Below are 23,282 nucleotides of genomic sequence, written 5' to 3' on the forward strand. Positions count from 1 at the left end.
TTTGATTTATTGTAGAGATGAGGTCTCACCTGCCCAGGCGGGTCTCGAACCCATGGGCTCAGGCAATCCACTCACCTCAGCTTCCCAAAGGCTGGGATTACAGACTGAGCCACCGAGCCCGGCTCCACTTTTGATGGACAGCATGGTTGCTTCCAGGTTCTTGCTATTGTGCACTCAATTCGTGTGCAGGTATCTTTTTGATAGAGTGATTTGAGTTCTTCAGGGTATATTCCCAGTAGGGGGATTGTGGGGTCATATGGGAGGTCGATATTTAGAGCTTTTAGGAATCACCACACTATTTTCCACAGAGGTTGCACTAGTTTGCACTCCTACCAACAGTGTAGAAGTGTTCCCTTTCGCCACACCCTCTCCAGCAACTGTCATTTTTTGAGTTATTGATAATTGCCATTCTGACTGGAGTTAGGTGGTATCTCAGTGTGGTTTTGATTTGCATTTTCCTGATGATTAGTGAGGTTGAACATTTCTTCATGTGTCTGTTGGCTGCTTGGATATCTTCCTTTAAGAAGTGTCTGCTCATATCTTTTGCCCGTTTTATAATGGGGTTGTTTGTTTTTTTCTTTTCAGCACGTTTGAGTTCCTTGTAGAGACAAGATATTAAGCCTTTGTCAGACCTGGTGTTGGCAAATACATGTTCCTAGTCTGTAGGCTGTCTCCCTGCTCTCTTGATGGTTTCTTTGGCTTTGTAGAAGCTTGTCAGTTTAATGAGGTCCCACTTGTCTATCCTCTCTCTTATGGCCTGTGGGTTTCGGGTTTTGTTCAGGAACTGGATGCCAGTTCCAATTTCCATGAGGGTATGTCCTTCATTTTCTAAGGTTCTCATGGTTTGAGGTTTTACATTTAGGTCTCTGATCCATTTAGAGTTAATTTTTGTGTATGGGGATAGATAGGGGTCCTGTTTCAATCTTCTGCATGTGGTCAGCTACATTGTATTTTCTAAGAAATGATTTTAAAGTAGATTTTATAAGTTAAAGATCCTTGAAGCTATTCACTCTGACATCAAGTTTAAATGAAGGGTGTGTCCAACCCACGTTCTCCATTCTCTCTTGCTTTTCTCATGGCTCCCGTTTGGTTGGTGGCCTCAGGCAGCTCTCACTCTATCGCGTGTTCCTTCACATTTGGATGCTCCCTTGACAGTGGCTATATCTGGAACCCAGAATGTCTTTCTGCCTCTTCTTCAGCACCCATCCCACATTCTCTACTCTCCTGCTGAAGGAAACTAACAACTGCCACTAACTGTTTTTGTTGTTGTTGTTTGTTTGTTTTTGAGTTGGGGTCTCACTCTATTGCCCAGGCTGGAGTGCAATGGCAAGATCACAGCTCACTGCTGCCTCGACCTTCTGGGCTCAGTGATCCTTTCAACTCAGTTTCCTGAGTAGCCAGGACTACAGGTGCACACCACCACACCCTCCTATTTTTTGTATTTTTTTTGTCGAGATGAGGTCTTATTATGTTGCCCAGGCTGGTCTCAAACTCCTGGGCTCAAGCAATCTTCCTGCCTCAGACTCCCAAAGTGTTGGGATTACAGATATGAGCCACTGCGCCTGGCCCCAAATCAGTTTTGTTACAAGTCATACATTTAGAAGATGTAGGCATTGGTTCTCTATCAGATGACCCTCCAGACCTGCTTCTAGCCCTGGAAAAATATGGAGATAGAATCATCCAGTATGCCTGCTAAAGTTGATGTCCAGATTAAATGAGAGGAGAGAGGCAATCGGCTATGCTAAAGGGAATTGGGAAATGGAGCCCAGTCCACTGGGGTTGGTCTTGGTTTACCTACACACTTGCTATGCACCCAGGGGAAGGAGGGAACTCAACTTCCTTGGCCTCAATGTCCTGTCTGCAAAATGTCAGGGTGGGATTTGATGGTTTTCCCTCATTTCTGACATTCTGGGATTCCACACATGCCATACACATGCAAGGCATCTTTCTAAATGTATCCCCTTTGTCATATAATCCCATTTAGGCACAGAGCAAGCACTCAATTGTTGCACAAACTAAATTAATTGGAAGCTTAAGTCACAGTGAAAAGCACGCTGAAAGGATGTAACAACAGAGCTAGAGTTTATGTGTATGCTGTGTGTATATTCAGAAAATACCATCATCAGGTACAGATACATGTACTTAGCATCTTCAGGTTATCACACCCATCTATGTGAATATTCCCAGGAATATTCCCTTAATTCTTACATTGTCCACCACTAGGATTTGGCTGGAAAGTCACTGACTGATCCATAAAGTTCAATTTTTCTAGTCCCAGACTTGCTGGTAGAATGCACACACTTTATCAAACACGTGAAGCACTGAAAGAGGTCTCAGTGATCATCTGTAGGAAAACTAGCCTAGGAGTTGGACTCCAGAGATGAAATTCCAAGAAAAGCCCCCGGCAGCAGAAGCAGGGAGGACTGGCAGGCATCTTATCCTATACAATTTGACAAATAGAGCAGGGGGGGATGTAACAATTTATTTAACATCTTCTAGGGATGACACATCAATCTCAAGTTGGGTTTCTACAGAGAGAATTAGGGAGAAGTAAGGAGGAGAAAACACTAATGATGATGACAATAGTAGTCGCTGCCAATTAGCAGGAGCAGAGATGGTACCAGCTGCCACTGCTCTGGAGCTTATGACACACATGCTCTCTTATTTCACACATTATCTCATTTCATTCTCATTTTTAAAAAAATCCCAGTGGGGGCGGGGCATGGTGGCTCATGCCTGTAACCTTAGCACTTTAGGAGGACAATACAGGAGGATTGCTTAAACCCAGGAGATGAAGGCTGTGGTGAGCCGTGATCATGTCACTGAATTCCAGGCTAAGTGAGAGCAAGACACTGACCAAAAAAAGAAAAAAAAATTCCCAATGGAGTAGGCATTATCATGACCCTGCACGTTAAAAGGAAACAGAGGCAAGTCAGAAACTTGTTCAATATGTCCCTAGCTAGTAAACAGCAGAGCTAGATCTAACCCTTGTCCGGTGCCTTCAGAGCATGAACCAGGTGAACTTGTGATTAACGGCTGACTCATGGCCTGAAAGGGCTGGGGCAGCACGAGCCATGCCATGAGTTGGGTGGCCTGTGCCTCCAGGAGACCCACTCACATGGGCAGCTTTCCAGGAAGGCACTGGTCTCAGGCCAGGTCAGCCGGTGGCCCGCCCTCTGGTCTTACCAAGGCGAGGGTGACCTCTAGCTAGAGTGCCCAGCCAAACTATTGTTTGTGGCTTTGCAGGAAGCTGTTTGAAAGGGTCACTGAAAAATGATCTTTCTAAAACAAGCTGTACCAATATTTTGATTTCCTTTCATGCTATGCCACATTTAAAGGCATTAGATGGGCCTGGTTTTAAAGCCTGGGAAACAAGTCCCCGTGACTTATGCTCAGAAAAACAAAAGCGTCCCACTCTCACAGCAGAGAAGAGAGAGCCGGATGGCATGCATCCTTCTTACAGCAAGTCCTTGCACTTGGGATCTAAGGGATGTTTGATTTTAAAAAGCACATCTAAATCCAAAACACTTTTTTCAGAGAAATGTCACATGCCCTGAGATATATACATCTTAGATCATCTGCTCCCAGTCCTAACAATTTTTTTGAAACAAGAAATTGGTAGAGAAACTTAGATAGTTAATTGTAAGATTTATAACATTTTATGAATAAGTGTCAAATCATTGTCATTAGTCTGAGAATTGGCTCTATGCAATGTTCGTGAAGAAGAGAGATTCAGAGACCTGACCCCCTTCCCTCAAGTTCCCCAACCTTCTCCCCAATCTACTGCACCTCAATTAAGACATATAGTAAGCAGGGTTTGGTGGCTCAGCCTGTAATCCCGTGCCTTTGGGAGGCTGAGGTGAGTGGATTGCCTGAGCCCACGGGTTCGAGACCCGCCTGGGCAACTTGGTGAGACCTCATCTCTACAATAAATCAAAAAATTAGCCAGGCGTGGTAGCACATACCTGTAATTCCGGCTACTTGGAAGGCTGAGGCAGAAGGATCGCTGGAGCCCAGCAGGTTGAGGCTGCGTGGCTGGGAGCGGCCACTGCACTCCAGTCTGGGCAACAGAGTGAGACTCAAACTCCAAAAAAAAAAAAAAGACAAATAGTAAGAGGTTAAAAACTAGAACCCATTGACCTATGTATCAAGGTCTCTGTGTGTCTGTATTCACCTCTCTCTGGAAGATGAAATTTGATGGTGAGTAGGGCAGATAAAACAGAAAAGCCCCAAACACAGTAAAGATCAAGAGAGTAAGGAGAAAATACTAGAAAATTAAATACTAAAAGGAAAAACTTTTCCTCTTTACAATGTTATCAAGGACCAACTCTGAAAAATGAAGCCCAAGAGTTTAATCATGGGAAGGAACTACAGACAGCGGTATTACAGATGAGGAGAAGGTTCTGGGCCTCCAGGGAAGGTTGCCCAGTAGTTTCCACAGCTCAGCAGAGGCCAGGCTGGGAGGAGATCTCAGCTCTGCTAAAGGGGAGTCTCCCCAGAGATGACTCTGGATTCTGCAAAAAACAGGAAAACTTTAGCCCTAGGGCTTTCTGCCTAAAACCAGGTAAGCTTTAGGCAAAATGATCATTTTAAGCTAAAATACTAAGATCAGAATAACAAGGGCAAATATTAGCAAGAAAAAGCACTAGAAGTCCTATTTTCTCTCCCTCTCTCCTTCTCCCTCTCCTTCCCCCCATCAGAGTCTCACTCTTTTGCCCAGGCTGGACTACAGTGGAACAACATGCTGGGGTTGGGCTATCCTTCTGCCTCAGCCTTCCAAATAACTGGAACCACAGGTGTGTGCCACAACGCCTGGCTAATTTTTTGATTTACTGTAGAGACGAAGTCTTGCCAAGTTGCCCAGGCTTTTCTCGAACCCCTGGTCTCAGGCAATCCTCTCACTTCCACCTCCCAAAGTGCTGGGATTATAGGCATGAGTCCATTTTCGATGAGACCCTAAAACGCTACTGCTTCTTTCATGCTTTCTATATTATGTTTCACATCATTTAAATCTTTTGGTGTTCAAATTTAATTTATCAGTACATGTGAGGGAAATATCTCCATCAGAAAAGCTCCCACCTTACAAGGAGGAGGCACGTGCAGGTCCTCACCACGGAGACTATCTGGCTAGAAGTGACCTGTTCTACCACAGCAGGGTCTCGGGAATTCAGTAATTAAAAATCTAAAGGCAAGCTGTCATTTGAAGCCCAGCTGTGAGATGTTCCAAGAGGTTTGGGGTTTGCAGAATGTGTGTCTAACCAAGGACTTTTTTGGGGCTCTCTCTATTAAAGTACTACCACACGCTCAATGCCAAGAAGAACAGACAAACGAAAGAGAAAGAAATAGAAACGTGGTGTTTACTTCTCTTTGGATGCCAAAAAGAGCTTAAAAGCAAAAATTTGACATCTCACAGGTTCTTTCTCACAATTATGGACTAATCAATAGCAGTGATGTTGATAAGAAGGAAAGAACATTGGTAGCAGCTAATTTTGGGGGATCACTTAGTGCCTGGCACAGTATCCTTTCCATAGAATGTCCTTTACTTGGGGCCTGATTCAGGGGGCCTGGGGTGGAGCCAAATTCTGCATTTCTAATAAGTTTTTGATGCTGCTGGTTTATGGACCACACTTCAAGCAGCAAACCTCTATACTTGACAAAAAAACCTTTCTTGATGGCTCTCCAACTTGTCCAGGTGGAAGGGAATTGTAAGTCATGAGGCTCCTCAGGGAACTTGTCTTATTCCAGCATAGCAACTGGACCACGCACTATGATAAATTGCTGTACTATGTCAGCAACATCCTATGTGTCACTCAAAATGCAACTGGATACTAACTAAGCTCATGATGTTTGAAATTTTCTAGAAATGTTTAAAATTTGCCTGGCACACAGAAAGCTCAACAAACGCTTGTAGCATGAATGAATGAACAAAGAAAAGGAAGATGAAGGAAACTGAGCAATATGGCTTCCAGGGGGCTCCTATGCCTATTTCGACCACCTTGTAAAGCTTTCTACTGGTCATACATTGAGATGGGGAACAATAAAAAACCATCAAGAGACTTGGTGAAAGAGAAGAAGGGAGGGGGAGGAGGGGGAGGAGGGGGAGGAGGAGGCAAAGGAAGGGATGAAGGAAGAGGAAAGAACATGGCAGCAGCTAATTTTGGAGGAGCACTGAACGCCTGACATAGTGTTTAAGTCCTTCACATGGATTGTCTACTTAGTAATCGTCCTAAAACCTCTGAAAGCCGGGAGCAGTGGCTCACACCTATAATCTTAGCACTCTAGGAGGTAAGGCAAGAGAATTGCCTAAGCCCAGGGGTTTGAGACCAGCCTGGGGAAGCTGGCGAGATCTCATCTCCACAATAAACCAAAAAAATCAGCTAGGCATGGTAGTACGTGACTGCAATTTCAGCTACATGGAAGGCTGACGTGGAAGGATTACCTGAGTCCAACAGGTCAAGGCTGCTGTAGCCATGAGCATGCCACTGCACTCCAGACTGGGTGACAGAGACTACAGCCTGAGTGACAAAGTGAGACTCCAACTCAAAACCAAACAAAACAAAACTGTGAATTAGGGACTGTATGACGATTTCCATTTTACAGACTGGAAAACCTCAGCATCAAGCATCAAATTCTCAGGGTAGCACAACCGCTCCACTTCCAGCAGCAGCGATTCCCGAGCCCACTTCTCTTAGATTTTGTAAGCAGCTAATACCCACACAAATTGGCTTGGCTATGTGGCCTCTCTAAATTAGATATTCACACAGCTCAAAGACCCAAACGATATTTTTGGTGCCTGTGTTTTTATTATATATTCTCTCTAGTACTGGGGCTCCACATTTTCCAGCTTTGTTTGGTGTGTGTTTTATTTTAATTGAGGAATAAAACAAACAACTGTAGTGAATACTAAGAAGATAATTTTTTGAGGGGAGAAACTTTTAAGAAGTTTCAAGAATATACAAAGAACTCTCACAAATGCTTTTACACACAAAGATCAACTGTTTGCATTTTGCCCCATTTACTTGATCAATTATGTTCCTCTTTCTCTCTCTGGCTCTGTCTAATATACATATCTCACTATTTTTGTTTTCCTGAATCATCTGAGAACATGTTATAAACATCATACCCCTTTTTTCCTAAATATGTCAGTGTTAATTCCTAAGAACAAGGCCACAAGCCAATTATCCACTTCAGGAAAAATTCGTGTTGATATAATACCTTTATCTAGTCTACCATCCACATCCAATGTTGTCTTTCGGTCCACTGATATCCTTCATAGCCAGACTCAGTATGTTTTAATGGCTGACTGCATATTAAGAATTAATATAGGTAATTAAGAATTAATATGAGTAGAGTGCTTTTGCATTTAGAAAGTCCTTTTGCTACATTAACTCATCGACTAACTCATTTGCCTCTCTGAGGTCAGGCGGCAGTACTATCCTTGGTTTATCCAACAAGGAAATGAGGCTGAGGGGACATTAAATACAAAAATCCAAGCTCAGACCCTTCCTCCCCTTACATCTCTGCTTGGTGCTTATTTAAAAGACTATTCATTTTAGTGCCAACCAGCAGACTGAGTATTAATCTACATATTTTAAGTTCTGGAAATAAAAAAGTATTGTTTGGGTGCTTATCTCTCTAACCATTTCATGCTAGCATTACAGATTCTGACTGACACAGAATCTGTAGGGAGAGTCCAGAGCTATTACAGGGGAGCAGTTGGTATGCACTAGGAGGCCCATGGGGTATCATGTGGGGACCTGGCCTCCTTGGTGCCTGCTTTGTGGAGCCCACATCACTGCCCATGCAGAACTCAAATCCACTATCAGTAACGGATTCCCAACTGCAGGCTTGATTTGAACATAAAAAGCTGAAACACACCATGGTCTCTTCCAGGACATAGTGAAACATTAGCGTGGGCCAGGGAGGCAGTTTTCCAATCCTCAGGATTGCCTAAAAAACATGCAAACTCATGAACTTGAAAAGCAGTGGTTTTGGAAGTGGAACTACTGGGATTCAACTCAGCACTGTTCTACTTAGTTCATTTGCCTTGGGCAAGTTATTACCCACCCTCACTGAGCCTCAACTCCATCGTCCCTATCCCCAGATAGTAACACACACCGAGCAAAGATGAAGAGAAGGGGCCAGCACAGATGCCAGCACGCGGAGGAGAGCGGGAGCTCCCAGTTCTTGGTGCTCTGAGGCACAGGAAGCCTTCTCCAGGGTATGTCCCACCATAGGGAGAGCCTCTGTTTCTCACGCAACCCTGAAGGCGCCAAGCAAGGCTGAGTTTGTAAGTGTGAACAGTATATGAGCAAGGTGAGGAGTTCAGATTAAAATTCTGCATGGTTCACTGGCCATCAAGAATATAAAATAACTGACCACCTTGCAGTCGGTGCTGTCTCCGGCGACAGGGAGCTGGATTTTTTTCCTGTGTGTGGGCCTCTGCTCTCAGTTCATGAAAGTGGGACAAGAAGAGCAAAATATTTACCTTTTCCAAGGCTTCTCTGTCAAGTAGTTCTTGCACAGCTAGAAGCTTGATGCTGCAAGAAAAAATCAAAACCACACTTGAAAACAAACCATTTCATGTCACCAAGGGTCATCACACAAGTCACAAGAACAAAAGCCTGAACATTCAGCCTGCATTTCTTTGTGGCCTCTCATCTTAAGGTGACCTATGGTTTGAATGAAAATGACTATGCGAAAATATTTACAATGTTTCTAAATTTTAAAAGTAATTTTGATATAATATAATACAGCAATACCACTTTTTTTTTTTTTAACTGGAGTGCAGTGGCACATTCATGGCCACTGCAGCCTCGACCTGCTGGGCTCAGACAATCCTTCTGCCTCAGTGTTTCTAGTAGCTGGAACTACAGAAATACTACCATGCCCGGCTAATTTTTCCATTTATTGTAGAGACAAGATCTCGCCAAGTTGCCCAGGCTGGTCTCGAACCCCTGGGCTCAGGCAATCCTCTTGCCTTAGCCTCCCAAAGTGCTGGGATTACAGGCTTGAGCCACTGCACCCAGCCAGCAATTCCACTTTTAGGTACAACCCCAAAAGAGTTGAAAGCAGAGACTCCAATAGATATCTGCACATCTGCACACCAGTATTCATAGTAGCATCATTCAGAACAGTCAAACGGTGGAAACAACCCAAATGTCCATCGGCAGATAAATGAATAAACAAAATGTGGTACATACATTCAATGAAATTTAGTATTCAGCCTTAAAAAGGAAGGATGTTCTGATATATGCTATAAGCCAGGTGAACCTTGAAGACACATTAAATGAGATAAGCCAGTGACAAAAAGGCAAATACTGTGTGATTCCATGAGCTAACTTAGAGTAGTTAAGTTCATAGAGGCAGAAAGTAGAATGGTGGTTACTAGGGGCTGAGGGGAGAGGGGAATGGGGAGCTAGTGTTTAAAATGTATGGAATTTCAGCTTGGGATGTATGAAAAAGTTCTGCAGATGAATGGTGGTGATGATCACACAACAATATAAATGTGCTTAATGCTACTGAATTACACACTTGAAAATGGCTATAATGCTAAATTTTATGTTATGCACATTCTACCACAAAAGGTTCTAACAATAATTGATAGCTACTTCCTGTAAGGAGCCTGAATGAATTCAGAGGAATATAAAGAAGAAAATAGTTAGCTGTGGTTAGTATTCATCTTCACTTGGTGTTCCTTTGAGTGTCATGAGCAAATAGCTAAAACCACTGCTTACTAAGGGGCCCAGCTCCACTGCTCAATAGTTCACCAAACATCAGCGGAACCCTACTGCGTGCAGGTGGCCGAGGATCTGCAATGACTATGACAAGCTCCCTGCTGTGAGATACTCGCAGCCTCTTGGAGGCGCCGGCCAGTCCAGAATATGATGTACACTCTGCCAAGCGGGCGCACAGAGATGCAGAGAGGAATCTGGCCCAGACAAGGTCAGAGAAGGCTGACCTTGAAAGGCCAGCTTTGCCAAGGCAGGGGGCTGGGCAGAAAGGCCATCCACAGAAGGGTCTACAAAGGCACCAAGGGAGGAGACGGCTTGCCAGCTTCTAGTTTAGAGGCCTGAGCCCAGACTGCAGCCAGCAACCAAGATGAGAAAATTCAGAAGCATGTGTAGTTTGGCAGGGGAGTCTATTTTCCCTTTTTATGGACGTGTTGCTTTTGAAGCATTCATGGACACAATAAGCAGGCATCGGGGCTGTGGAGGAGGCCTGGGCTGGACTCAGCACACAGGGTCAGTCATTGATGGCGTCATGGTGTTCGTTCCCCACCCAGCTAATGGGCTTATGGTCACCGTGCTCCCTACTCCCATCAGCCTGCACAGGCTCTGCAGAACAGAAATGGGCCTCACCTGCAGTACATACCTCCCTCAAAGGGATTATGTCATGTTGAGGTTCATCTTTATTTGGAGAATGCTTCATACTCTCTCTGTATAGCTAAGCAAGCACTTTCCCATCACATGCAATGGTTTATTTAAAAGCAGCTTCAGGAAGTACAATGAAAGGTTCCAAGGCTTACCAGAAATTACCATCACCCACAACCATTCTGCAAATATCCAGGCTAATGTCTGGGCATTCTCTTGGCTCCCACCACATTGGCTTTTCTTCCATCTCTCAAACAAGTTTGCTTTTGTTATTTCTGTGGCTGGGAAGGATCTCCCCAAGATCTTCTCCACACCAACTCTATCTTCCCACCTCATTTCATTCTAAATGTGAATGCTGCCTCCTCCAAGCAGCCTTCCCTGGACACCCAGGGAGACTAGCATCCTTAGTCATAACTACATTTGCAGTGTCTACACGGGCACATGGAGAGCAATCAAGAAATGTATTTAATTGACCAACTGATTGGGCTTGGAAGACTTTGGGCCAATTTGTTATTAGAGCTCACTCATTCCAGCTTGGATGGGTAATATCATGGGCCACGCCTCAGTTTCTCCATCTCAAAAACAATGCCTCAAACGAGATGACTGGATGGATTCTCCTTTGGCAAAAGATGCTAGGTGTGTCTGTGTCACTGACTGCCATTAATAAAACCATTGCTGGGTGAGAGCCATTAGCCGCTCCTCAGCACATTCCGATTCTCAGTGCACAAATTTAGACCCCAAGTAACCAATGTGGACAGCAACTTACAAGCTCAGTTAGAGGTATCCAGTTGTAGCTCAAGTTTCAGAAGCTTAAACTGCCTCTGAAATCACCAATGTAAATATTTACTGGAGAGACTTTTTTTTTTTTGAGTTGGAGTCTCACTTTGTAACCCAGGCAAGAGTATAGGGACATACTCACAGCCACCTCAGCCTCGACCTGCTGGGCTTAGGCAATCCTTCCGCCTCAGCCTTCCAAGTAGCTGGAACTACAAGTGTGTGCCACCATGCCCGGCTAATTTTTTGATTTATCGTAAAGACGAGGTCTCACCAAGTTGCCCAGGCTGGTCTCGAACCCCTGGGCTCAGGCAATCCTCTCGTCTCAGCCTCCCAAAGTGCTGGGATTACAGGCTGAGTCACCGCTCCTAGCTGAGACTTTTAAAATAAGTCTCCCACTCCTGCCCCTTCTGTAATCATGAAGTCCAATTTAGTATCAGATAAAGATTTAAACACTGTTAAGATGCTCACTCTCTTTTTTTTCCTAGTCACGAAGGTACTGCATTCAAGCCACTGTAGAACATGATTTGAAAGCCAACAATTTCAGGCTCTGAAATGAAAATGACGTTAAAATAACTTTAGCTGACTCTTATTTAGGTCTAAGCCTGAAGGACACAGCTCCCTGGTTTCATCACTTTACTGTCCCCGAAACAGGGATGGCAAATATGTGGCATACATATTGCTACTCTCCAAGCCCCTCCAAACTCTTTCCATGAAACTCTCCCCATTGAACTTAGATCCAGCTTCAGAATCCTCCTCAACACTCTAGTAAGCTACAACCAATCTACTGAAATTGACATGTGAGATAAAACCCATTTAACATCTGCTCTAAAATCAAATACCAAATAGTATTAATTTAATGAAGGGTGAGGAGAAGGGCAAAAAACAAACAAACAAACAAACAAAACCCAAACCAGAGATACATTCACACTACTGAAATCCAGCAACACAAGATGGCAGGGGGAAAAAGATGGAGAGAGGATGATAAGACATTCAAATCTATATAGTTCGAGGTTTTGTTTTTTTTTTTAGTTGGAGTCACTCTGTCGCCCAGGCTGGAGTGCAGTGGCACATTCACGGCCACCCCAGCATCGACCTGCTGGGCTCTGGCAATCTTTCTGACTCAGCCTTCGAAGTAGCTGGAACCACAGGCGTGCATTACCATGCCCGGCTAATTTTCTATTTGTTGTAGAGGCAAGGTCTTACCAAGTTGCCAGGGCTGGTCTTGAACCCACGGGCTCTGGCAATCTACTAGCCTTGGCCTCCCAAAGTGCTGGGATTACAGGCTGAGCCATAGTTTGAGTTTTAAAACATAAAAAATGCATATTAATAAGAAGCTACTGCTACAGCTATTCCTGACACTGGATTTCTTTAGAAAGCTGTGTTTTTTCCTCCTGAGAGCTGTAGACTTTAAGAGTATTCTGAGATGTTTCCTGTTATATAACTATCCTAATGTTATTTCTAACCTTATTGGAAACCCTTCCAGTTTGGGGTATTTATTTCAGTATTTACAATATCAGATTCTTCTAGCTCATCAGATACTCCCTGGGAGGAAATTTCACACATATGAAGGAGCAACAAAATCTGTTCACCAAATCCTCTACTTGACACCATCTAACTTTTTGCCCTGGAAGGGAATCTGGTATTTCATTTTCAGTTCTGTCCCTGTCTCCCTCTTTTCTTCTGCTGATTCCACAACTATATATTAAATATGTCCTATGTTTCCGAAACTGCCGTGCATCAGGGGTCAAAGGTGAACGTAGTATCATCCCTGCCACCTAGGGGCTCAAAGGAGCCAGGAAGCTGTTTCAGCATCTGCCTGAAGGGGTGGGTGGGGGCAGGGAGGGAGGCGCATCTCCCAGACATGCTTCTGTGCTCCAGGGTGGATCAGCAGAGTTGGGCTAAGAGGATATCTCTGTTGATGGCCTGGGACTTGGTCAGCATACCCTGAGAACAGAAGAGCTCCCAACAGATGAAAGCTGCAACGAACCATCATTTCTTTTTCTCCACTCTGTTTAGAGAAGAGAGGCAAACCATACAAAAGCAGATGATAGCAGTGATATATTTAGATAAATGATAATTTCAAGGGCAAGTTCTGAAGTCAAGATGAGCAACACTTAAAAAGGCCTAGAATGCATGCCGTAATGTTTGTTAAGTAGCCTCAGAGAAGTAAGGTATGTGAGGGCAGATGTTTTACTTGGTCGGACAGCGCCTGGCACAGAGTGGTCCATAATGGGATTAGAAGTGGTGATAGGGAAAATGCCAGGCAGACACCACCAGCAGAAAAGACATGCAGCTGCACCAAAGAGACAGACGCCAGAGGGCACCCCTGCAGTCTGGGGTGGTGCGGGGCTACAGACTGCATGAACCTCAATGGCCCCTGCAACAGCAGGTTGTGGATAACTGTGGGTGCTTGCAAAGGCACTTAAAGGGTAAACTCTCAACTATGGAGACTCTCTTGCTTCCAGAATAGATGATAACCTAAAGAAGATCAGAGTCAAGAACTCACTCTATCTCCCTTTCTCTGAGGATTCTGGCACTTTGAGCTCCCACTGCATACACTAAGTGACATGGTAGAGTTCATGAGATATAGCCGTGTGCAACAGACAGAGAATGAATGCAATATGGAGGATCCATGTATTCACTGCATGGATGAAAATATCTAAGCATTATGTATTACGCACTGGGCACTGCTGGGTCCTGGGGAGACACTGATGACTCAGGGAAGCACGTCAGCTGTGTGACGAGCACTCTCAAGAGATAAACACTAGGTGTGCACTGGAAAGGCACTGTACAAAGCTGGGAGGTTCATGGGGAGTGGCCTTGAAGCTGGCATCCGTGGGCCTACAAGGCAGAGAGAACAGGTGTGCTCCTGGCAAGATGGCAGGAATAGCAGGAGCAAAGGGACTAGGGGAGAGAGTAAACATGGCCCACTCAAAGACTGCACACTGGCCAGGGGATGTGGAGGTGGGAAGCTGAAATGGGGGTAGGTGCCCAAAGCTTATTCTGCAGAAGCAGGTGAGGCCAGGCCTGCTCAGAGAGTTTGTCCTATCACGTCAAGGAGTTTGGCAAAGAGTAGCCACCAATGACTTAGTCGTGTGGTAGAGGTCCCGGAGCATAGAAGGTATTACTAATGGCATAAAAATGGCCATGGTGTGGAGAACAGGAAGGGGTGGTTTGGGATGGCAATGAGACCCGAGGAAGTGAGACCCAAGAAGGGTCTAGGTAAGAGATGAAGACATCAGGCTAATTCTATACAGATAGGCAGCTGCATAGCCTGATGAGTGAATGAATATGGAGCATGTGAAAGAAATATCACCTGTTTTCAGCTTGTGACACTGGGTGCGGGAGTGACCAAGCAGGGTTGGAGACGTGAGGCTGGACTTAGATACACTGACATCTGATGCCCTGGGATCTCCGCCTGGAGCGTCAAGAAGTAACTGGCTGTATTTCAGAAAGTTCTGGGCCCTAGATTTGGACATCAGGGGCAGGAGGATGGTGACAGAAGGGTGAGATTATCCAGGAGAGAGAAGGTGTCCAGGACAGAAGCCCAAGGGCCATTAACATTTAAGAGCCAGGAAGAGGAACAGGTGCCTGTCAGGGAAACAGGAAGGAACTGCCAGGAAGGTGGAAGGAAAGCCCAGAGCTACCACAAGAAAGAGATGCAAGAAGGCAGGGAGCCAGCAGTTCAGATTTTGTGGAATGCCAGGTGAGCAAAGGCTGATGTACTTGGGGAGAGCGTTTCGGGGGTATAGAGATGATGCCAGGTTTCAGTGGATGAGAAGCAGACAGGAGGCACAGGAGGATCTAGGTAGAAGGTGGGGGCGGGGGGATGTGCTTTTCACAGCATGACTTGCCAAGGAGGAAAATGCAAAGCCAAGAGCTCTTAGCCTTTTCACACTGGGTGCAGTTATTAAACTGAAAACAAATGACCCCTCTCAAAGTTGCACATTCATTTTCCCTCCCTCCTTCCCTCCCCCTTCATCTTTCTCTCTGGGTAGCCTTCCAGAGAGAGAGGAGGCCTAAGAGGAGAAGATGGAACAAAGGTGTGATCATCGCCAGGCTCTGGTGACCACAGGCAACAGCCACACTCTATTCACAAGTCCCCAAGCAGAACATGGGGTTTACTTACGACGTTTCATGAAAGTAAAATTCAGAAACGGTGTCAATCTGGTTGTCTGAACATTCCTCCCTCCAAGTTCCTCATTAACTACTTCTGAGCAAACTGTGAAAGAGTCTCTTTTTTGATCACCAAAGTTTAGAAGACATCATGGGTATCAGAGGTAGACTTGTTTTCCCTAATGCTTGCTTTCTGCCTCCACTAGCTCAGGGTTGGAAAGACACAGGGGACATCAGCATCTGTGCATCAGTGACATGCCTGGGAAAGGGAGACAGGCTCTGGGAAAGGTGCTGCCTTTCCCAGACATGTCCTCGTTCATTGATTCCTATCACCGCCAAGACACACACTTGCACCTCATCCTTCCTCTGCAAAGTTGAGTGCTGGATTAGTATGTTAGCACCAGAACAATCTATGTGGAACTTAGCTTGGGCAGTAACTGTTCTTGGCAGGTTTGAAAGAACCGGTCTACAAAACAGTCTGGGTAGGAAGCTTCGTTCATGGTTTTTGTTACATTCAGGTTTTCAACTGTTTGAATTAATTACGTTTTAGTCTGTTTTCTCTTCTTTCTTTTTTTGAGTCAGGTTCTTACTTTGCCACTCAGGCTGGAGTGCAGTGGCATGATCATGGTTCACTGCAGACTTGACCTCCAGGGCTTAGGTGATCCTTCCACCTCAGCCTCCTGAGTAGCTAGAACTTCAGGCATACTACCACACTCAGCTAATTTTTTTTTTTGTAGAGACGAGGTTTTGCCTGGTTGCCTAAGCTGGTCTCAAACTCCTGGGCTCAAGCAATCCTCCTGCCTCGGCCTTGCAAAGTGTTGTGATTACAGGCGGGAGCCACCATGCCTAGCCTAGTATATTGTTTTCTTAGAAAACTATCTAATTCATTCAGATTTTCTAATTTTGAGCACAGAATTGTACTAGTAATTACTTTAAACTTGAAAACAACCTCTGCATCTGGGTTTATATCCCTGTCCTCATGCCTTAATGTGTATTTTTTCTCATGTAAAAAATTAGATCTATAAGAAATCAGTCTACTTTATTGGTCTCCTGAAAAATTAGCACCAGGACTGATCAATTCTACCACTCGTTTCCTAATGAATTAAGGTTCACATTTATCTTAAATCCTTTCTTCAACTTTCCATTTTTTCTTTAGTTTCTCTGTCACCTTCTTGAGTGACATATTCATTTATTTCAATGATTTCTCATATATAGAGCCACCTTTTCTCTAAGTATATATTTGTCCTTTTTCAAATTTTATTATGAAGCCTTCTTGTTACTTTCTACCCAGTCTGAAGTTGCAGCTTTGAGCTCCTATTGGATTCAATAGTGATTTGCATTGCGTGTGTTTTTGTTTTTGTTTTTGAGTTGGAGTCTCACTCTGTCGCCCAGACTGCAGTGCAGTGGCCGCTCCCGGCCACAGCGTTCCTTCCACCTCAGCCTTCCGAGTAGCCGGAATTACAGGCGCGTACTACCATGCCTGGCTAATTTTTTGATTTATTGTAGAGATGAGGTCTCGCCTGCCCAGGTGGGTCTCAAACCTGCGGGCTCAGGCAATCCACTCACCTCAGCCTCCCAAAGGCGCGAGATTACTGGCTGAGCCACCGAGCTGGCTTGCATTGTGTTTTTATATCTCTAAGTAGTGGGTTCTTTTTTTTTTTTTTGAGGGAGTCTCTCTCTGTCACCCAGGCTGGAGTGCACTGGCACACTCACGGCTATCACAACCTCGACTTGCTGGGCTCAGGCAATCCTTTTACCTCAGCCTTCCAAGTAACTGGAAATACAGGCACGTGCCACCACACCCAGTTAATTATTTGATTTATTATAGAGATAAGGTCTCACCAAGTTGCCCAAGCTGGTCTCGAACCTGTGGGTTCAGGCAATTCTCTCTCCTCCAAGTGCTGGGATTACAGGCGTGAGCCACCATGCTCAGCCAGTTGTTGGGATTTACATTTTAAATTCTAAGGTCCTAAGCACATTGCTTAGCTCACAGTAAACCACCAAAAGTGGTGGATATTAGTATTCATTATTCAGAGCCTTTCTTTAGCCTTTAACACTTCTTTGGAATTAGAATAATTTTTGGTGCCAACCCATTTCAGACAAGCAAAATAATAACCTTTCCTTTTTGATCTCCAGGAACAATACTTCAGGGTTTAGACCCAGAATCCAAGCATTTGGTTGTCTCTCCATTACACAGCTTATCAGAAGAAGGATTTTTGACATTTGCATTTGTTTGATAATCAGATGTTCAGCAATCAATTAAACTGCTCTCTCTTTCACTGATCCCAGTGCTTATGCTACCTATCCCTGAGCTCCATGTTTAACTGGAGCATTGACAACATATCTTTAAAGTGAATTTTAAAGAAAGGAGCACGTACGTATACCTTCTTAAGCCCTAGCATGTCTAAGAATGTCTTTCTGACTGGCTTTACACATAAAAGGTGCCTTGGCTGAGTATTACATTGTTCGGTTGCAACGTGTAACCCCACAACTTTGTATATGGTTCACAGACTTATTTGATAATCAGGTAGGTGTGTCATGGGGCCTGGAATATATCTGAATAAAAAAATAAATTCGGCAGGGCTTGATGGCTCAGCCTGTAATCCCAGCTCTTTGGGAGGCCGAGGTGAGTGAATTGCCTGAGTCCGCAGGTTCAAGACCCACCTGGGCAACTTGGCAAGACCTTGTATCTACAATAAATAAAAAAATTAGTCAGGCATGGTAGCACATGCCTGTAGTTCCAGCTACTTGGAAGGTTGAGGTAGAAGGATTGCCGGAGCCCAGCAGGTCAAGGCTGCAGTGGCTAGAAGCGTGCCACTGCACTCCAGTCTGGGAGACAGAGTGAGACTCCAACTCAAAAACAAACAAACAAACAAACAAAAACAAAACTTCCTAGGCGTCTTAATCTTCTGACAGGTTCTGCAAACACAGTCTCTTTGCATGAAGCACAAGTCTAAAGTCAATTTGATTTTTGTTGTTGTTTTTTTTCTGTGTAGATGCCTATGAAATGCTTTTCCTCTTCTTCTCTCTTTGCAATTCTCTATTTGTCCCAGGGTATGCTAGGATGTTTCTGTGTAGATGCCTATGAAATGCTTTTCCTCTTCTTCTCTCCTTGCTATTCTCTATTTGTCCCAGGGTATGCTAGGATCTTTTACTAGAGTGTGTTCAGAATGTTTGCTGGGTGAGCCCTTTGATATTCATGTACAGTCTCTCATCAGCTCAAGGAATTTTCTTCCATCACAGTCTTGATGATCAATAATCTGAATGTGGGCTACCAATTCCTTCTTCTACATCTATAACCTTGTCTCCTGTTTTTCTTTTAGTTTCTTGCATTTTCCAGAGCCTTTACCATACACTGACATTTTTCTGTACTCTTGCTAATTTGTGTTTAGTTCTGCTATTGGATTTTGTTTCCTTAAACTCTTTCCTTATTTAATCCATCTCCATTTTTCCCCCTTTCTGCTGCCTTTTCATAGCAAACATTCTTTCCTTATGTCTTTCTGTTCCTGTTCCAGGAAGACTGCGTTTTTTGGTTGTATACTGAGGATGACACACATTTTCCCAAATTCTCTTCCAGATCCACTATAGATGAGTTTTTTTCAAAAGTAGAAACTCCTCAATCTTCAGGAGCTGTTGCCTTTACCTTGTTCTGCAAAATTTTTCCACAGTCTTTATTCATTTTTGAACAGGGAAAAATTTGTCCAGACATTATGATCAGACTGACTGTGGTCTCGTTTCCTACCAACTTATGTAAAGTATGGCTCTCCTTCTGGCTCTCCTCTCCCGTGGGAGGGGATGGGGGAAGTGCATGGCTTCCAGCCAACTTGGCACCTTCACTCAGCTGAGGTGTCACAGAACAGAGGTGACAGCTGAACAGCAGAAGTCAGGCTGCTGTTGACTGGAGACTGGGAAACATTTCCACACCTACGCTTTTTTCCCCCAGCAGCAAACTGCCTACTTAATGCCACTTTTTAAAAGGCTGAATCACTTAACCTAATCCAAAGTCTGAGGCCCCACAGGAAAACCCATCAGAAAGTTAATGGCTTGTTTTAACTGCAGGAGATAAAACTACAGTAGACTGGGCAATTTTATTCCTGGGAAGTCTGGAAGAAAAGGCAGAGGAACAGACTAGAAATGTGGAAAAACCAATGAGGAAGAGGATGTGGTTAACTGAGTGTTTTCCAGATGCTAAGAACTTGCTAAGCCTTGGTTATGTTATTCCACTTACACCTCCAAGTTTCTCCTTGCAAACAGGGTTTTAACAAACTGCAGATTCTAAAGCTAAACTGAGTATTCAAGGATCGACTCAAGCATTTGCATGCTACAATATTAGCTTTTCAATCTGCTCCTGGCTTTGGGATATCTTTGGGATATCTCAATCCTCAACTGAAGAGGCACAGATTTTCATCCCTACTTTACAGTTTCAGAGGGATTAAGTGGCTGCTGTAAAGTACACACAGGGTCAAGGAATAGAGTCCAGGTCTGTGTGATTTGAAAGCACGCGCCACTTTTTATTCGTTCAACAAAAATATTTACTAAGCATCTACTATGTGCCAGACATGGTTCTGGGCACCAGAGATAGAGCAATGAATGAAACACAATCTTTACCCTCAAGAAGCTCACATTCTACTGAGGGGTGGGGAATGGTCTGCAGGTAAATGTTCAATCACTGGCTTTAGGGGTGGGGATGGGGAGGAGCTGCAGCATTTGCTAGGTTTTATGATGTACATTCTCCCACCATGGCTTATTTCAAGTCACCAGTCTAGTGTGACTGAGCACAGAGCTGGGAAGAGGTGTGCACAGTGGGCCCCTGTGAGCCCTCCCACACCAGCTCCATCCAGCACACCACTGTGAGGAGGTGCCGAGGTCTGGATATCTGTATTTCCCCCACCCCAATTTTTAAGCTGAAATCTAATTACCAGTGTGGTGGTATTGGGAGGTGATGCGTTGGGGAGGTAATCAGGTTGTGAAAATTCATGCCCTTAAAGAAGAGAACCCAGACAGCTCCCTTGCCCTTTCCACCATGTGGGGACCTAGCTAGAAGGCACCATCTCTGAACCAGGAAACAGGCCCTCCCCAGACACCGATCTGCCAGTGCCTCCTCGATCTTAGACTCACCAGCCTCTAGGGCTGGGATAAATGTATGACTGTTGCTTATAAGCCACCCAGTTTATAGTACTTTGTTGTAGTAGTCCCAACAGGCTAAGATGGAAGGATCTGCAACAAACTGATAATAACATGAAATATAATACTTTTGTTACATAGACAGTTGGCCTTGAGCAACTTGAGTTTGAACTGCACAGGTCCACTTACAGGCAGAGTTCCTTCAGCCTCTGCCATCCTTGAGACAGCAAGACCAACCCCTCCTCTTCCTCCTCAGCCTTCCCAACATTAAGATGATATGAGGATGAAGACCTGTATGATGATTCACTTCCACTTAATGAATAGGAAATATGTTCTCTTCCATATGATTTTCTTTTTTTTTTTTCCACAGTGCAAGACATCCTTGGATTGAATGCATAATTTACTATGATCAATATTTTTTTTCACATTGCAAGACTTTCTTGGATTGAATGCATAATTTATATTATCATCAGTATTTTTTTTCCTTTAAATTTTTTTTTTATTTTAAAGATGTGGAGTACAATTCAGGGTTAGGTATACTAATGTTCATTATGCAGGTACCCTTGTTGATGAGGTGTGCCCCCCCCTTCCCCAGGCAGATTCCCACTAATGCCAATCCCACTTCCCTGCTCCCCTCCCGGCAGTTTCCTACTACTGACAATCCTTTTCTTATAATGTTACGATAATTGTTCAAGGTCTGCTTATGAGTGAGAACATGTGATACTCAGTTCTTTGTTTCTGTGAAACATCTCTCAATATTATAAACTCTAAGTCCATCTAGGTTGCTGTGAAGTTCATGATTTTGTTCTTCTTTATTCCACATGGTTTTCTTAATAACATTTTCTTTTCTTTACCTTCCTTTATTGTAAGAAAAGAGTGTATCATAAATATAACATACCAGATATGTGTTCATTGACTTTATGTTAACAATAAGGCTTCTGGTCAACAGTAGACTATTAGTAGTTAAGTTTTGGAGGAGTCAAAAGTTATATGGGAATTTTCAACTTGAGTCAACTGTATTATGAAAGAAATATACAGTAAATTATACCACTATATGTCTAGTGGTGATGAGTTTATAAGAAATTAATCAAAACTGGTGCAGTGGCTCATGTCTATAATCCTAGCACTTCGGGAGGCCAAGGCAGGAGGATCCCTTGAGGCCAGAAGTACAAGACTAGCCTGGGCAACACAGTGAGACCCCTGTCTCTAGACATTTATTTATTTACTTATTTTTATTTTTTGAGACAGGGTTTCACTCTGTTGCCCAGGCTAGAGTGCAGAGCACAATTACAGCTCACCACAGCCTTGAACTCCTGGGCTCAGATGATCCTCCTTCCTCAGTCTCCTGAGTAGCTAGGAGTACAGGAATACACTGCCGTGCCCAGCTAATTTTTCTTTTTTCTTTTCTTTTCTTTTTTTTTTTGAGAAACAACATCTCACTTTGCTGGTCTCCTGGCCTCAAGCGATACTCCTGCCTCAGCCTCCCAAAGTACTAGAACTACAGGCATGAGTTACCACATCTGGTCTCTAAAAAAAAATTAAAAATAAAAAAAATAATAAAGCAGGGTAAGAGAGCATGGGTGATGGGGTATATGGGTACATGCATGGTCAATGTGCTGTGGGAAGGTCACAGAAGACTGTCCCATAGAAGCCATTTGATCAGAGACTAGATTTTTCTCATCTATAAAATCAAGATACTGATTTTATTGAATTCAGAAAACTCGATAAGATGGCATTCATTATAGTATATTGCTTCTAGTACATATTAGGTACACAAATAAATGACAGTTATTAATATTTACCTGAATTGAAATGAACATGATCTGGTACATAAGTCTTATCTTTGTTTGAAGTTATCAGAGCATAAAGCTTTCATTCCTCAAAATCAAACTGGTATTCTAGCCACTTAAAAAACAGATTCTAAATGACGAACCCACAATTTGAAAATGTTCCTGTAAAGGTGAAATTGCTGAGTTCGAACTTCACAATGCCAGATTTTTTAACATGAAGTTGGGAGTAGCAGTGTCCCTGTTATTATTATTAAATAATTAGATTACATTCTTTAACAGTTAGCACTTTAATTCCAGATCAACCCAGGTCACTCTCCCTCAAAAAAGAACAAAGAATAATATAACTTTTCTGGAGCTGAGTATGCAACACAGTTTTGCTCTCTTTCATCCTCTAAAACTAAAAATAAAAAGATACACAGGTGATAAGTAAAATATATACTATAAAACTGGTTCTTGAATACTTTCAAAGTGGTAATATTTATTCAAAACTCAAGGTTCCTTTCCCAAAGGATAATAAGGACTTAAACTCTAAAAAATAAGGTTGCATAAAATATTGAAAAGAAATTAAATATTGGGTTATTTTAAATTGGAGGGTGAAGCCAGGCACAGTGGCTCACACTTGTAATCTCAACACTTTGGGAGGCTTGAGGCAGGAGGATTGCTTGAGCCCAGGAATTCAAGACCAGCCTGGGCAATATAGCAAGACCTCATCTCTACAAAAAAAAATTTTTTTTAATTAGCCAGTTGTGGTGGCACATACCTGTAGTCCCAGTTACTCCAGAGACTGAGGTGGAAGGATCACCCAAGCCCAGGAGGTCGAGGCTGTGGTGAGCTAGGATCCTGTCACTGCACTCCAGCCTGGGAGACAGAGTGAGACCCTGACTCAAAAGAATGAATGAATGAATGAATGAATGAATGAAGGGTGAAGCTCTTCCCACAAGCTGGAAAAATTATCTACTACTTTATTTCTTTAAGAACTCAGGGTAGATATAAGTTTGTGCTGGGGCAGAGAGTAAAAGGAGAAGGAAAAAGCCTTTTTCTCACCCTACGATCTGACATGCACTGAGCCACGCATGTTACAAACATTCTTATGCTCTCTGCA

The 23,282-nt window shown here is 43.6% G+C and overlaps 1 protein-coding gene across 1 annotated transcript in view; it reads right to left on the bottom strand.

Moving 5' to 3' along the window:
• Nucleotides 1–23,282, bottom strand: part of LOC103269576 (endonuclease/exonuclease/phosphatase family domain-containing protein 1-like) — an 88,501-nt gene that overhangs the window by 44,811 nt on the left and 20,408 nt on the right. Inside the window, exon 3 of the mRNA XM_008067144.1 lies at nt 8,489–8,540. Within this exon, the coding sequence (XP_008065335.1) occupies nt 8,489–8,540 (52 nt within the window). The remainder of the gene's footprint in view (nt 1–8,488; nt 8,541–23,282) is intronic.

The sequence above is a fragment of the Carlito syrichta genome, unplaced genomic scaffold (genome assembly GCF_000164805.1).
Source record: "Carlito syrichta isolate Samal-C Ts95f unplaced genomic scaffold, Tarsius_syrichta-2.0.1 Scaffold309297, whole genome shotgun sequence".
Classification (NCBI taxonomy): domain Eukaryota; kingdom Metazoa; phylum Chordata; class Mammalia; order Primates; family Tarsiidae; genus Carlito; species Carlito syrichta.